Source organism: Monodon monoceros, unplaced genomic scaffold, assembly GCF_005190385.1.
Source record: "Monodon monoceros isolate NGI ecotype Baffin Bay Population unplaced genomic scaffold, NGI_Narwhal_1 Super_Scaffold_18, whole genome shotgun sequence".
NCBI lineage: Eukaryota > Metazoa > Chordata > Mammalia > Artiodactyla > Monodontidae > Monodon > Monodon monoceros.
In genome coordinates this window covers 81,188,064-81,200,147 of record NW_021703774.1, presented here as the reverse complement: position 1 = coordinate 81,200,147, position 12,084 = coordinate 81,188,064, and the positions used below count along the sequence as shown (strand labels likewise).

At 52.5% G+C, this 12,084-nt stretch overlaps 1 protein-coding gene across 3 annotated transcripts in view; it reads right to left on the bottom strand.

The window, feature by feature from the left end:
* The window catches only part of SYT6 (synaptotagmin 6), a 57,528-nt gene extending 47,225 nt beyond the window's left edge, over positions 1 to 10,303 (bottom strand). For all 3 annotated transcript variants that reach the window (XM_029230166.1, XM_029230167.1, XM_029230168.1), the window contains exon 1: positions 10,141 to 10,303. In XM_029230166.1, the coding sequence (XP_029085999.1) occupies positions 10,141 to 10,303 (163 nt within the window). The remainder of the gene's footprint in view (positions 1 to 10,140) is intronic.
* Positions 10,304 to 12,084: the final 1,781 nt, after the last annotated feature.

The window sequence follows — 12,084 nt, the reverse complement described above, 5'->3', positions numbered from 1 at the left end:
TTCTATTAGAGCTGTCACTATGGCCAGATTTACAGCAGGGTTGGTTTTGCAGACAGCTCTCTTCCTCCACAGGCTGTGGGGCCTTGGGGACCCTCATTCCCTTCCCTTAGCCGGCGCCTGCCAAGCCCACAGCAGGAGCTAATGTATAGTTAGTAGGTTGACTTGAAGTGAATGAGATCGGGCATAATCTCCTCAAGGAGGGGGATTAGGTCTAATGCTTCTGCCGTACTCCCGGAACTCTGCACATAGTAGGCTCAATAAATACTTGTATTAAGTCGGAATCTGATCCACACAGTTGACTTCAAAGCTAAATACAGATGATTCCGATAGCTGTCCTTTCCCCCCATTCCTGTGGCTATGTGAGAGCTTTGCTGTAAAACTGAATGTCGTGATTTGTTCAGAGGCAGGCATTCACTGTCCCACACCCAGGCCACCTCTGCCCCCAGTAGGATGCCCAATACCCCAGGAGAGCTGTGAAGGATGTCTCCCTCTGGGAGAAATTATTAAGCAGGCTTCCCACCCCACCTTTAGGAATGAACCTTTGAGCCCAAGGCCTCTTCTTACTCTGAGATGTCAGAGGCCTTGAACCAATGATGGGTTTGCACAAAGGTCACTTGTAGACAAGCCAGCAGAGGAGGCTCGTCTGGCTTACATGATGATTGAAACGTTGAGCAATTCCATCATCACTATCATCGTCATCACACCAGATTTCTGGCTTCTCTGGAAAAGGCCTGAGGACTTGCTAACTGGACCTATGCTTCCACATGGTGGGAACTGGCGATGCCCTTCAGAAGGCTGCGTGCTCACCAGCTGCTCTCACTGTTACCTCCCTGGCCCCTGCAGGCCTGTGAGTTTGTAGTCTCTGGATTATCCTGTCCCCATGCCTTAAGAATCTTGGGATTTAAGGTGAGAAATGACCCTACAAGTGAGGCTGTGCTTTTGCAGATGGGAGAAGTGGTCCAGAGAAAGGACTTGCCTGGGGTCACAGGTCAGACACAGAGCCTGGACCAGGGTACAGATGCCCACTGCCCAGCCTGGGGCTCATCCCACTGTCCCAGACTGTTTGTCCCTGATTAAACTATAGGCTACTATAGCCCTGTGTTTTTTATATTTGTCTGACTCAGGGCTCAGCATAGAAACTGACACATGAGAATGAATGAATGAATGAGTCAATCAATGGCACATAAAACAGCTGTCATTATCTCTCAGCCAACATTTACTGAGCACTTGCCATGTTCTAGGTGCTAAGCTAGACTGGGAGTATAGAGATACCCAGTCCCTCCCTGGGGGATCAAGAGTACTCTCACGGCACATGGGCCCCCGCGAAAGCTGTCCCCCATCCAAAGGCACCTGAGAAGGAGGCCAGAACATCAGCCACCCTCTCTGGGGAGTTAGCACTGCCTCCCAGCTCCCTGGTTGGAGGGTACTGGCCTTGACCAGCTACCACCTGCAGGAATAAGGGATGAGAGCACAGGATCCTCAAGTCCTTAGCAACCTACTCCAGCCCCCAGGTCCCTGCATGGAGACAGCGGAGTCTTTCCCCAATATAGGAACTGAGGTTAGTCCACCAGAGACTGCCAGGGACCAGAAAAACTGATTCCTATTTAACTTCTAGACGGAAGGTCTGCAATTATGGTGTGCATGCATCCTGGGAGCACAAGAGAAAAAATATCAGATTGCTTAATATTTATTTATTATCTTAAAAATAAGAAAGCAAAATTGTAATATACAGGTTGACAGTAATAGGAATGATACCATTTTATTGTTGGATTTAGTCGAGTTATTGAACATTACTATGTCCAAGGTACAGAGCGCTTTTTATGTATTCACTCATTTAATACTCTCCAGTGAAATAGGTAAAGATTATTATCCTCACTTTGCAGATGAGGAAACTGAGGCACAGAGGGTTAAATAGATTGCCCAGGGTCACACAGCTGGTAAGTGTTTGGACTGAGATAAAACCCAGACAGTTCAGCTCTACAATACCACCCTCTGTATGTGTGTATAGAACGTGGGAACAAAAAACACATATTGGAGGTATTAAATCAAAATAGCTTTTGCTGTTATGAGTTCATGATCTAAATGATTTGAAGACTGCTTTTTAGGCCTGGATCCCCTTGGGGTTCACCAGGAACGCTACCACGGATACGGGTGTCCTTCTTCTAAGCATCTGGCCATCTCTGGGCCCTCCACATCTGTCCTCTGTTCCGGGTGCAGTCTCTGCAATATGGGTCACCTTAAAACAAAAGGTATTTCTAGGGTTTTGCTTTCCTTTGATCATACATCTTGCTTGCTCTGGTAATAGTTAGAATTTTAATGAGAAAGCGGGAGAATGGGGGAAATCCAGAGAGCGGAGAGTGCATTTAAATGTTCAGCCTGACAAAAAAACTGAATTCATAAATGAAAAGAGAGGTGGAGGAATCAATTTTTCCTCCGTGTGGTTGCTATTTTGAATGCGTCTCCACGTGACCCCCGCCCTGGCTGTTATTCCCTCAGAGATGTGATTAGGGAAGGCAGAGGTATGGATTATTGGGAATTGGCACCCAGCGCTCAATACTGGTTACGTAAGACCAGGAGGCCATTCCTCTGGAATGGAGAATCTTCTTCTGGGATATCTCACAGGCAGGCAATGCAAGGAGAATTGGGTCCTGATGCGGAGTGGGTTCACCCACACAGGGGAACAAGGTGGTGAGCAAGGCTGGTAAGACCAGAATTAGGCCAGGATGGGTATGATTGTATAGGATTTAGCCCCTTTAAAATCACTACATGTGGCCTTGAACTCAGCCAGCCCGTGTAGCCTGGCTGAAGGTACATAATGGCCCAAGGGCTGTCCAAAGGCCCAGATGACCTAAGATATGTGCCTTCCTACCCTAGGCCTGCTGGGACCAACCCACCAGGATGTGTTGCCCTCTAGTAAATCACAGGTGCACAGCAGCCTTCAAAGCCTTCTTCCCACTCATGTCTTGTTTGAACCTCAACCTTATGAGGCAGATAGAATTTTGACGGGCAATTCAGCCACCTTTTGAGTCCTGACCCAGTGCTCTTCGTATTTATTTGTATTCTTCCTCTCTGTCTTTTTCCTTCTTTATTTCCCCTTCAGGCTGGAGAGAAAGAAGCACTGCTCTAAAGTCAGACTGGGCTCATTCAATGTCCATCTCTACTGGTTTTAATCTCTCCCAGCCTCGGTTTCCTCATCTGTAAAATGGGTACAGTAATAGTATCTACCTCATAGGGTCATTGTGAGATTTAAATGAGATCAAGTGCATCAAAATTGCTAAGGACAGTGCCTAGAATGTAGGAAGCCATATAATAAATATTTGTTATTTTTATTCGAATTATCTAGCTCTGCCCAATATGATTTTGGACATCTCCTAGTTCTGAAATTTGTTTAGTGGGCAGAACACGTGCAAACCATGAACACTAATAAACAGAGATAGCTTTAACTTTATCATTACAAACTAGGAACCGCCTTACTAGTAGAAATAATATAACGATTTCATATATAGCTAGGTGTCTCTGTATCTCAAGGCATAATACATAATATATCAAAGATCTCACATCTCCAAGTTTTTCTGTCAACACTCATTTGCTTGCTACTTATTCAGTTGTTTTGTCATTACTGTCACCAGCCAGCTGGTGAACAGGAGCAAGCTCCAAAGCAATGAGAAGAAATTCATGGAAGAAAAATGTTCAACCGAGAACATGCTATGCTTTTGCAAAGTTTTCTTGGAAACTGGGGGAAAGAAGTCCATTACTCAGTATTAGGTGCAAAGCATCTTCATGGAGGTATCAGAGGGGATCAGTATTCCATGGGTCCCTGGTTTCGGAAACCCTATTGGCCAGTCACCCAGCAGCCTCTGGGAGAGCAAATAGCTGTGGAATTCGGCTTCAGAAACACACCCAGTGACCTGGCGCTGTGCAGGGCATGTGGCTTCTAGCCTGGGCTGGGGAAGTGGGCATCACTGGGTGCTCAGACACCAGGCAGACATCTCAGCTGAGCACCAGTGCCAGAATGACCACAGAGCACACCCGCCCACATTTCTAACTGCGTGACCTTGAGCAAGTTACTTAACTTCTCCAAACATTGGTCTCCTCTTTTATTTAATGGGGATTCTAATTATCACTACTTCACAGAATCATTGTGAATATTAAATAAACTAAGGCTTTGAGCACAGTGCCCAATGCATGGTGAATGCTCCCCAAAGTAAGCTGCTATTACTTCTTCCTGTTTTGTTTTGTTTGTGTTTGTCTGTTGTTTGTTTGTCTGGTGGAGGATAATAGTTTACTGGGTACAGGAGGGACCCAAAGCTTGGCCATCTGAGGCAGGGAAGGGGACCCAGGACCAGAGGGCAAAGCACCTGAGAGACCTCAGGCTCCTTCTTTCCTGGGAAGTTAAGGTCCCCTGAATGCCATCAAGGCAGGACCTGCTTGTCACCTTAAGTGAGATTGTCTGACAGGCGTGATGGCTCATGGCCTCCCTCTCTTTCTGGAAAATGGTAAGCTATTAATTAGCAACCCAGGGCTTTCTTATCACCCCAGTGACACTTCTTTCTCCAGAGACAGAGCCCTGGTGCCCCAGTGCCCCCTCCTCTTCTCTCCACCCACAGTGTTAGGATTTATCAGCAGTCCTCATCGCTTGCTATTGTTTCCATTTTTCTAATGGGCCTCCATGTCAGGAAGATCCATTTTGTAATAGTAACAGACATTCTCGCTAACAGATTGTAATTGAAAAGATAAACTGGGGAGAGGAAGTGAAAAGAAAGGACCATTTTCCCTGCTCCCCTCAAAGCTGGAGAAGGCTAGCTTCAGGGTCTGGGGCTGCTGATGGATCCTCGGAAACGGGCAACGCCAGGCTCTGCAGAGCAGGAGCTGCCTTGGCCAAGGAGCTGCCATTCAGACACAGATGGAGAGATAGACCAGCACAACCCAGAGGCCAATCAGCAAGAAACTCAGAGGCCCTAAAGCCTGGAAGGAGCAGCGGGTAGTCTGGGAAGGGAAAAGACTCTGGGCAGAAACATTACTACTAATACTAGTAATAGTATTTGTTATTTATTTCTACATGGTAAGCACTGTGGCCCTCAGTGATCTCATTTAACCTTCACATCCTCCCTAAGAAATTCAGTTAAGTTAAATTAACTAAGTTTAGAGATGTTAACAAAATAACTTGTTCAAGTGTACCTCAGTTAAGTGGAAGAGCTGGTATTTGAACCTGGACTTTCTGATGCCAAAGCCCAGGTTCTTGAGCCGGGCCCTTGAGGGGTCTGAAGGCTGAGCTGAAGAACTACAGAGGAGAAGCCTGGGCAGAGAAGCTAGAGAGGTATTTCTTCACTATAATCAGGAGAGGGTGGGTTGCATAATCTACTTTTTGGCCTGACCCTCTGAACCTGGGCAGAGCCCCGGGGACTAGGATTATGACCACCCTCCCCATCCTCCATTTCTCTCTCCTTCCCTGGAAGATGCAGACACTACAGCCACCAGGCAAATAACCAATGGCCCCTGGAAAAGTCCCATTCAGAGATGTACCTGAGAAATACCTGAGCGTGTGTGTATGTGTTGGGGGCAACAGGGGCTATTCTGTTCTGAGGCTCACAGACGTTCTCCATTAATAATAAGCTCTGCTGTGGCTTGTAAATTTATTAGGAGAACGTAGTATAATTAAAATTTAGGGTTTGGGGGAGGGGGAGCAGAAAGCCTTTGCTTCCTCTCTGAGATCCAGGCCGAACTACCGATGGGGATAATTAGCAGAGTCCAGACAGAGAAGGAATTAATGCTCTTGGAAAAGCTGTGATGAGGAAGACAATGCTGGGTTAATTACGGCCGCACCAAGCTTTATGACCGGGAGCCTGTTTCCACCATCATTAGGGGATTCAGGGATAAATCAGAGACTAATGTGGAGTGTTAGAGCATTGGCGTTAATTTAGCAATTATTAGTATTTTGGCAGATGGTATAACTGTGCCTTTCTGCCTGATTGGTCAGGGCATGTAGCCCCTCTGAATGGGGCAATCAAGCCTGGGGTGATGGGGGGAGAGGCAGACAGCTTCATTCTTTTCCCTCTACTCCCCTCTCCCTGTTTATACCTGCAACTAGTGAGAAGAGAGGTCTGCCTGGGTCCTAGTGGAGCGAGAAAAACAGTTCAGCGCCCCGCACAGAGAGAAGGGAGGGATGAGGTAGTGTCAGACACCTGGAGCATTCAGGGCTGGATGCCCTGCTCACTTCTACTTTCAGCCCCTCTGCCTTCAGTTCAAGTGTGGCTGAGTCCTTCCATTTTTAGAGGCTTCTTTTCCTAAGCTGGACCAGCAGGGGTGCCACTTAGCTGGGTCAGGTCTTTCTCTTAGCCTGCTGCACCCCGCTCCAGACAGCCCTACAGAGACCAAGGAAACCTGGCCTGATCCACATGCCTCAGTCTTACTCCTCCTTATTTTCAGTCATACATCCCCAACTCTGTGGACAGGGAGGACAGAGTAACATTAGGACAGTTAGAAGAGAACACAGCTTTTATACAGAGCTTGGAGGGATGCAGCATTCTGGATCTACCATCCCCACTCTTGAAGTTTCCACACAGAGAGAAGAGAACTTCTAGACCTGTAAATCCAAGGGCTCTACAACCCCTAGATACTGGACCCTGGTTCTAGAATTGTAAAGCCCGAGACACACCATAGTGTCCGAATAGCATCACCATGGGTTCTAAAGGATTGTGCATTGCACCTTTCCCCAAAGAAGGCGAAATCTGCAGAATTCCTTCCTTCCATCAAGGAGTGAGGGAGTGACTCAGTTATAGAAACAGGACTTTTGTATTTTGATGAGATGCTGTGCATTTAATTTGGCATCACAAGCAGGAAAAATACCTGTGCTGCAAAAGGCCAACTTTAAAGCCAGGTGGCTGAATCACAGAACATCTCCATAGTCATTAGAAAAGTGAACAAACATCACATACATCTCATGGCCATAGGTAAGCCGGAGAATAACCATTCCTGCCTACCAGTCTGGGAGGGGCAGGGCAGCTCAGGCTCTCTCAACAGATTCCTGCATTTTCTGGAACAACTCTTTACTTCTGCTCACTACCTTGAGAACCATACAACGCAGAACCCATGCTACCCACACTTAACTCTCTTCAACTTGGCTCATGGAAAAAGTTTATTCACCTCCATAAGGCAAATGACATAAAGAAAGGTGACGAACTGCCTGCCAATTTCCCCTGGGGTGGGGTTGTGGGGGTGGATATTAAGAAGGAGAGCAGACCCTTTACCTTTAGAGTTTTTTTTTTTTATAAAAAGAAGATGGGACTTGCTTTCAGCTTGGACAGTTTGTGTAGAGATGTTTCCCAGTCAGGGTCTGATTGAGATTTCCTGTGCAGTTCCTAGCACAGACCTTGGCATATAGGAGTGTCACAGTAAATGATAGCAGAGTCTGAATCTCTGTTGTTGAATCTCAGGGTGTTACTAGAAATCCCATGAGCTAGAGACTTAGAGAAGGAGTGAAGGCAGGGGAAAACATACAATGGTAAAGGGAACTGGGCATGCTCTTGTCACTTGCATTTTTCACAAAACTGCAAATGAAAAGATGCAGCGTTTCTCTGACTGGAGAATCTGGACCCAGACAGTGGCTCTGGGATGCAGGGAGTAGGCTGGGAGATGTGATACCTGTGGGCCCTGGTCCCGAATACCACAGCAACTCCCCAGACGCCATGCTCCCCTAAACCCCCAAGATCCCAAAGCCACACTCAACCATTTTCTTTCTTCTGCTATGATCAAGGGTGTCCTTCGGCCTGCCCCATCCCCTTCAGCCCTCCCCCGCCCCAGCTTGGCCCCAGGGCTTACTCAGACTTGTGATTCAGCAGCCAAAGTTAAAGTTCCCCAAGGCTGACAACTCAACCTCGCTTTCTGAAGCAGCCTGCAGGAAAGGCACACTGATTCATCTGGGCCTGCTGGCTCTCACCCCTCAGCCTTCTCTCACCCGCAGCCTGGCCATCCAGGTACCTGTCATTCCAGACTATGGGGTGTCCCTCTGGAGTCAGAACACCAGTGCCTCCCTGTATCAGGATGTGCTACACACATATGCCAGCCGCCCCTCCACTCTTAGCATTTCTGCGCTAAACAGACAGGAGAAACAGCCTCCATACCCGACGGAACTCGACAGGTGTGTTCTCACCTTGAATTAGCCCCTTTAGGATCGGAGGGGTCAGAACCAGCATTAAGGGCCCCACTGGAGATGGATCACTGGAGGAAAGGATGGAAGGAGCTGGGGAGGCAGGAAGGAAGAGACACCCTGACTTGGGGAAAATTGTGTGTCTGTTGGATATAGGGAGCTGGGTGGTGTAGATGGTGAGGGCACGGAGAACCGAAGTCTGATAATACTTGCTGGGCCTAATTTGCTCAGAGATTCTTCAAGAAGAATCAACCTCTTCAACCTCCATCACTGTACCACGCTCTAAAAGTTCTTCTGCATGTCTAACCTCAGTCCCTTCTGCTGCAGTAATCGACCCATTGATTAAACATTGCCAGGGCCGGGGAGAGAGAGAGAGAGGGAGCAGCGCCCCCCTACAACCCACACAGGGCCGAGGTGGGCTCCACGCGCCCCGAGGCTGGACACAGCTCCACCTCACGCACACAAGCCTCCCCTGGCCCACCACCCTCTTCTCTCTCCCCCATCCCCCAGCGGCACTGTTCCTAACCTAGAACCTATCTGTATCTCCGACCTCTAACCTCAAGTGAAAACAGGGCCCTGGAACCTGCGGCCTCTGGGGAGCTTACCCCACCTGTACCTCCTCCAAAAACCGCGGCTTCCGGTCCCAGGAGAAGCGTGTGGAGACGAAATTCCCGCCTCTCGAGGCCCCCTCCTCGCTTTCCCGCGCGGGTGGTGCGCAGCCGCGGAGCGACCCCAGCGTACCTCTAGGCCCAGTGCCACTGGGGTCAGCGTCGGGGTACAAGGAGGGGTGCAGTCTGCGGAGCCAAAGGAACCCCCGGCGCCTTGGTCCCTGCAGGATCTCCCCACCCCCACTCCGCATTCTCTCGAGGCTTCGCACTGCTCCCAGCCTCTCCCCGCGCAGAGGGAACGCGACCCGGTACTCCCTTCCGCCCAGGACCCTCCAGACGTCGGGATCCGGACAAAGAAGCCCGGCTGTAGCGGGCGAGCGCGGCCGCGCGGCGCCGGTGAGACAGGTAAATAACCGCCACCGGCCGGCCGCCAAGCTGCCCACCCACCCGCGGCTCCGGCCGCCAGGGCGCGACACGCCATTCCCGCTGTCGCGACTCCCGGGAGACGCCGCAGCTGTGCGCCGGGCCCGGGCCCCGCGGGGCTCGGGCTCCAGACTCACCGGCTCCGGGGAGCTCGACCGGCGCGGGCTCCCGCCTGGGCTCGCCGGCCGCCTGGGACTGCGTCCGGCGCCGGGTCCGCACCGTTCGGGCAGGAGGCGCCCGCTTGGCAAAGTCGGCAAGAGGCACCGGCTCAGTCGCGCACCGGCCCCGAGTCCGAGTGAGTCAGAGAGAGACCGAGGGAGCAAGTTATAGGGGCGGGGGGTAGGGGGTAGGGTGCTGAGACACCCTCCCCCACCCCGCCCCCCGCCCCCCAGCGGAGACGCAGAAAGCCACTCGCAGCCGGAGACACCCGGACACAAAGACCTCGTGCCAGCCGCAGATCCAAGTTTCTCCCTGAGAGACCCAGGGCGCTCGGGCCCCGTTCCCCGAGAGAACAGATAAGCTAACGGACAGACCGACAGACGCACCCAGGGACGTCGACACCCCCGAAGAGACGAGTTACTTCCTCAGCCGGGATGTCCCTGGTCTCCTGCTCGCTCTATAGACCCCTCCACTGGCAGATCGCCCGCAGAGCGAGCAGAGAGACAGGAGGGAAACTGAGGCCCCTTGGGGCGCCGCGTCCCGGGAGCCCGGCTTTCCGCGGGGGCCCCGCAGAGTCACACAGGAGGGGGCAGTGGGATTCTCTCCCTCCCGGGTCCCCTTCACGTCTCTCTGCTTGCCCTGCAGGCGATGGGCCAGGGCACTGGCCGAGGCTGGATCCGAATCCAGAATCCTGCGCCGGAGTTCTCCATCTAGGTTCCGGGGTTCCCGGGGTTGGGGCTTTGGGGAGCGGGGACAGCCAGGGCGAGAATCCGGGAAGGGAGGGGGCCTCGGCTTTTCTGTTACCTGCGTCGGCAGCGCTCGGACTCCGCTCTGGGGGCTCTAGCTCGAAGCTCCGACAAGTCTCCACGTCCAGCCCGAGAGGAGGCGGCCGAGCCCGGCACAGCGAGGCCAGGACCGCGAGCGCCGCCTGGCACCGAGGCTCCCCGGTCTCCCACACCCCGCTCATGCCCTGGATACCCCAGCCCTCCAAGCAGCCGCCCGAAACCGCGCCGCGGCCGGACTGGGGCGGGGCAAGGCGTCCCCAAGAAGACCCTCCCCGCAGCGGCCCCCTCGGGCTCCGTTCGGCTTTTAATCACTTCCCCGCAGGGTCTCCGCCCCTCACGTGGCATCCCGCAGCAGCTGGCAAGTCTGGCGCCTCACGGCCGCCCCCTCTACACTCAGCGACCAGTCTGAGTCCGGGCGGTTCAAGGCGGGGGAGCCAGGTTGTTCTGCATCCTGGAGGGTGCAACACTCGGGAAAGAGCCTGGGATCTGGCTCCGCATTCACGGCCTGGTGTGACCTTGGGCCTCTCTGAGCCTCAATTTTTCCTCTCTCTATAAGGGGTATAATAATTACGAGTGTTTCACGGGTTGCCTGGGGATATAAAGATAGTGCTTGTGAAAACACTTGGTAAATTGCCACATGCCACACAAGTGGAAATGAAATAGACAAACCTATTACAGAAAGAAGGATGACCCCGCAGGGGGTGGGAGGACCTTGGCCAAGGTTCCTGATGGGAGAAATTAGTCAGACTTGGCCCAAGTCGCAGCTTCGAAGACAGAAAACCCTAAGACTGCGGGGCGATGCGAACTGCAAAAAGACTTTCTGAGCCCCGCAATCCTGAGGTCCGCGGTACCCGCACGTTGCTATGGCGACGGGAGGCAGCGGCCGTCTCTCTCCATGGCAACGGGAAGGGAAAGTTTCTGGCGAATCGGAATGGGGGGTGTTTCAAGAGGGCTCTCAGTTCCCGCCAGACCCATCTCTCCGCATCCGTGCAACACCACTGATGTTACGCTTGCTATTAAGCGTAACAAGGTCCAGGAAGACCGAAAACTAAACGGGAGGATTGAGGCTAGATAGGGCAGAACAATTCCCTCCAGGAATCGTGGCGTGAGGTCCAGGAGCAGATTGACTGAGGGGCTCCTAGGCGCCTCACTCAGCCTGGATGTCTGTGGAGAGCCACCGGGTCGCGGCCCTGAGGGGCCCTGTCACAGAAGTCTTGCGTCATCAGCTGGTCGGCGGGTGGGCCTCTCCCTCTGTGCGGTTCACCTGAAACCCCAGGCTCAGGTCCCTTTGCCTTCCCGGAGCTGGGAAGGAAACTTTAGCTGGAGCCTCTGGAAGCCACGGGGCTGGTGTGTACCTGGGTGGCGGATGGAGGAGGAGGGTCTTTCCTCCTAATTAACACGCTAATTGGAAGTGGCTCGGGAGGTGACTCACGTTCCGGAGGCAGGAGATTCAGAGCCCCAGCTCCTGGCGGCGTCCATCGTGCTCCATCTGCACCAGCCGCGCTAGACGACACTTGACTGCCCTGGGCATGCCCTGGGTACAGAGGGTCAAGCCAAGGCCTAAGAGGACCGTGGCCTAACTGGGCGGTTTTTCCTCTCCCCCATGCGCTTCCTAGCTCTGTCCATGGTGCTGAAGGCCCAGTTGGTGCGACCGTCGCGTGGGCACCCCGTTAGGGAGGGGGGGTGGGGCGGGCAATTGCGGTGGGTTCGAAGCTTCCACCCTGACTTCAGGAGCTTGCGACAGGGGAGGGCTAGGAACTCAGGCAGGAGGGACTGAGCAGGCATGATCCCAGCCACACAATGCAATCCAGGCTGCCTTCCTGTGGGAGGTGCTCAGCTGCTGTTCCAAGAACAGGTGAGGCTGTGGAGTCCCCATTCTTCTCCCAGTGCTCTTAGAACTCACCTGAGGGGCCCAGAGGCCCCATCACTTTTCCCTCCACCACCCTATGCAGAGCTCAGTAGC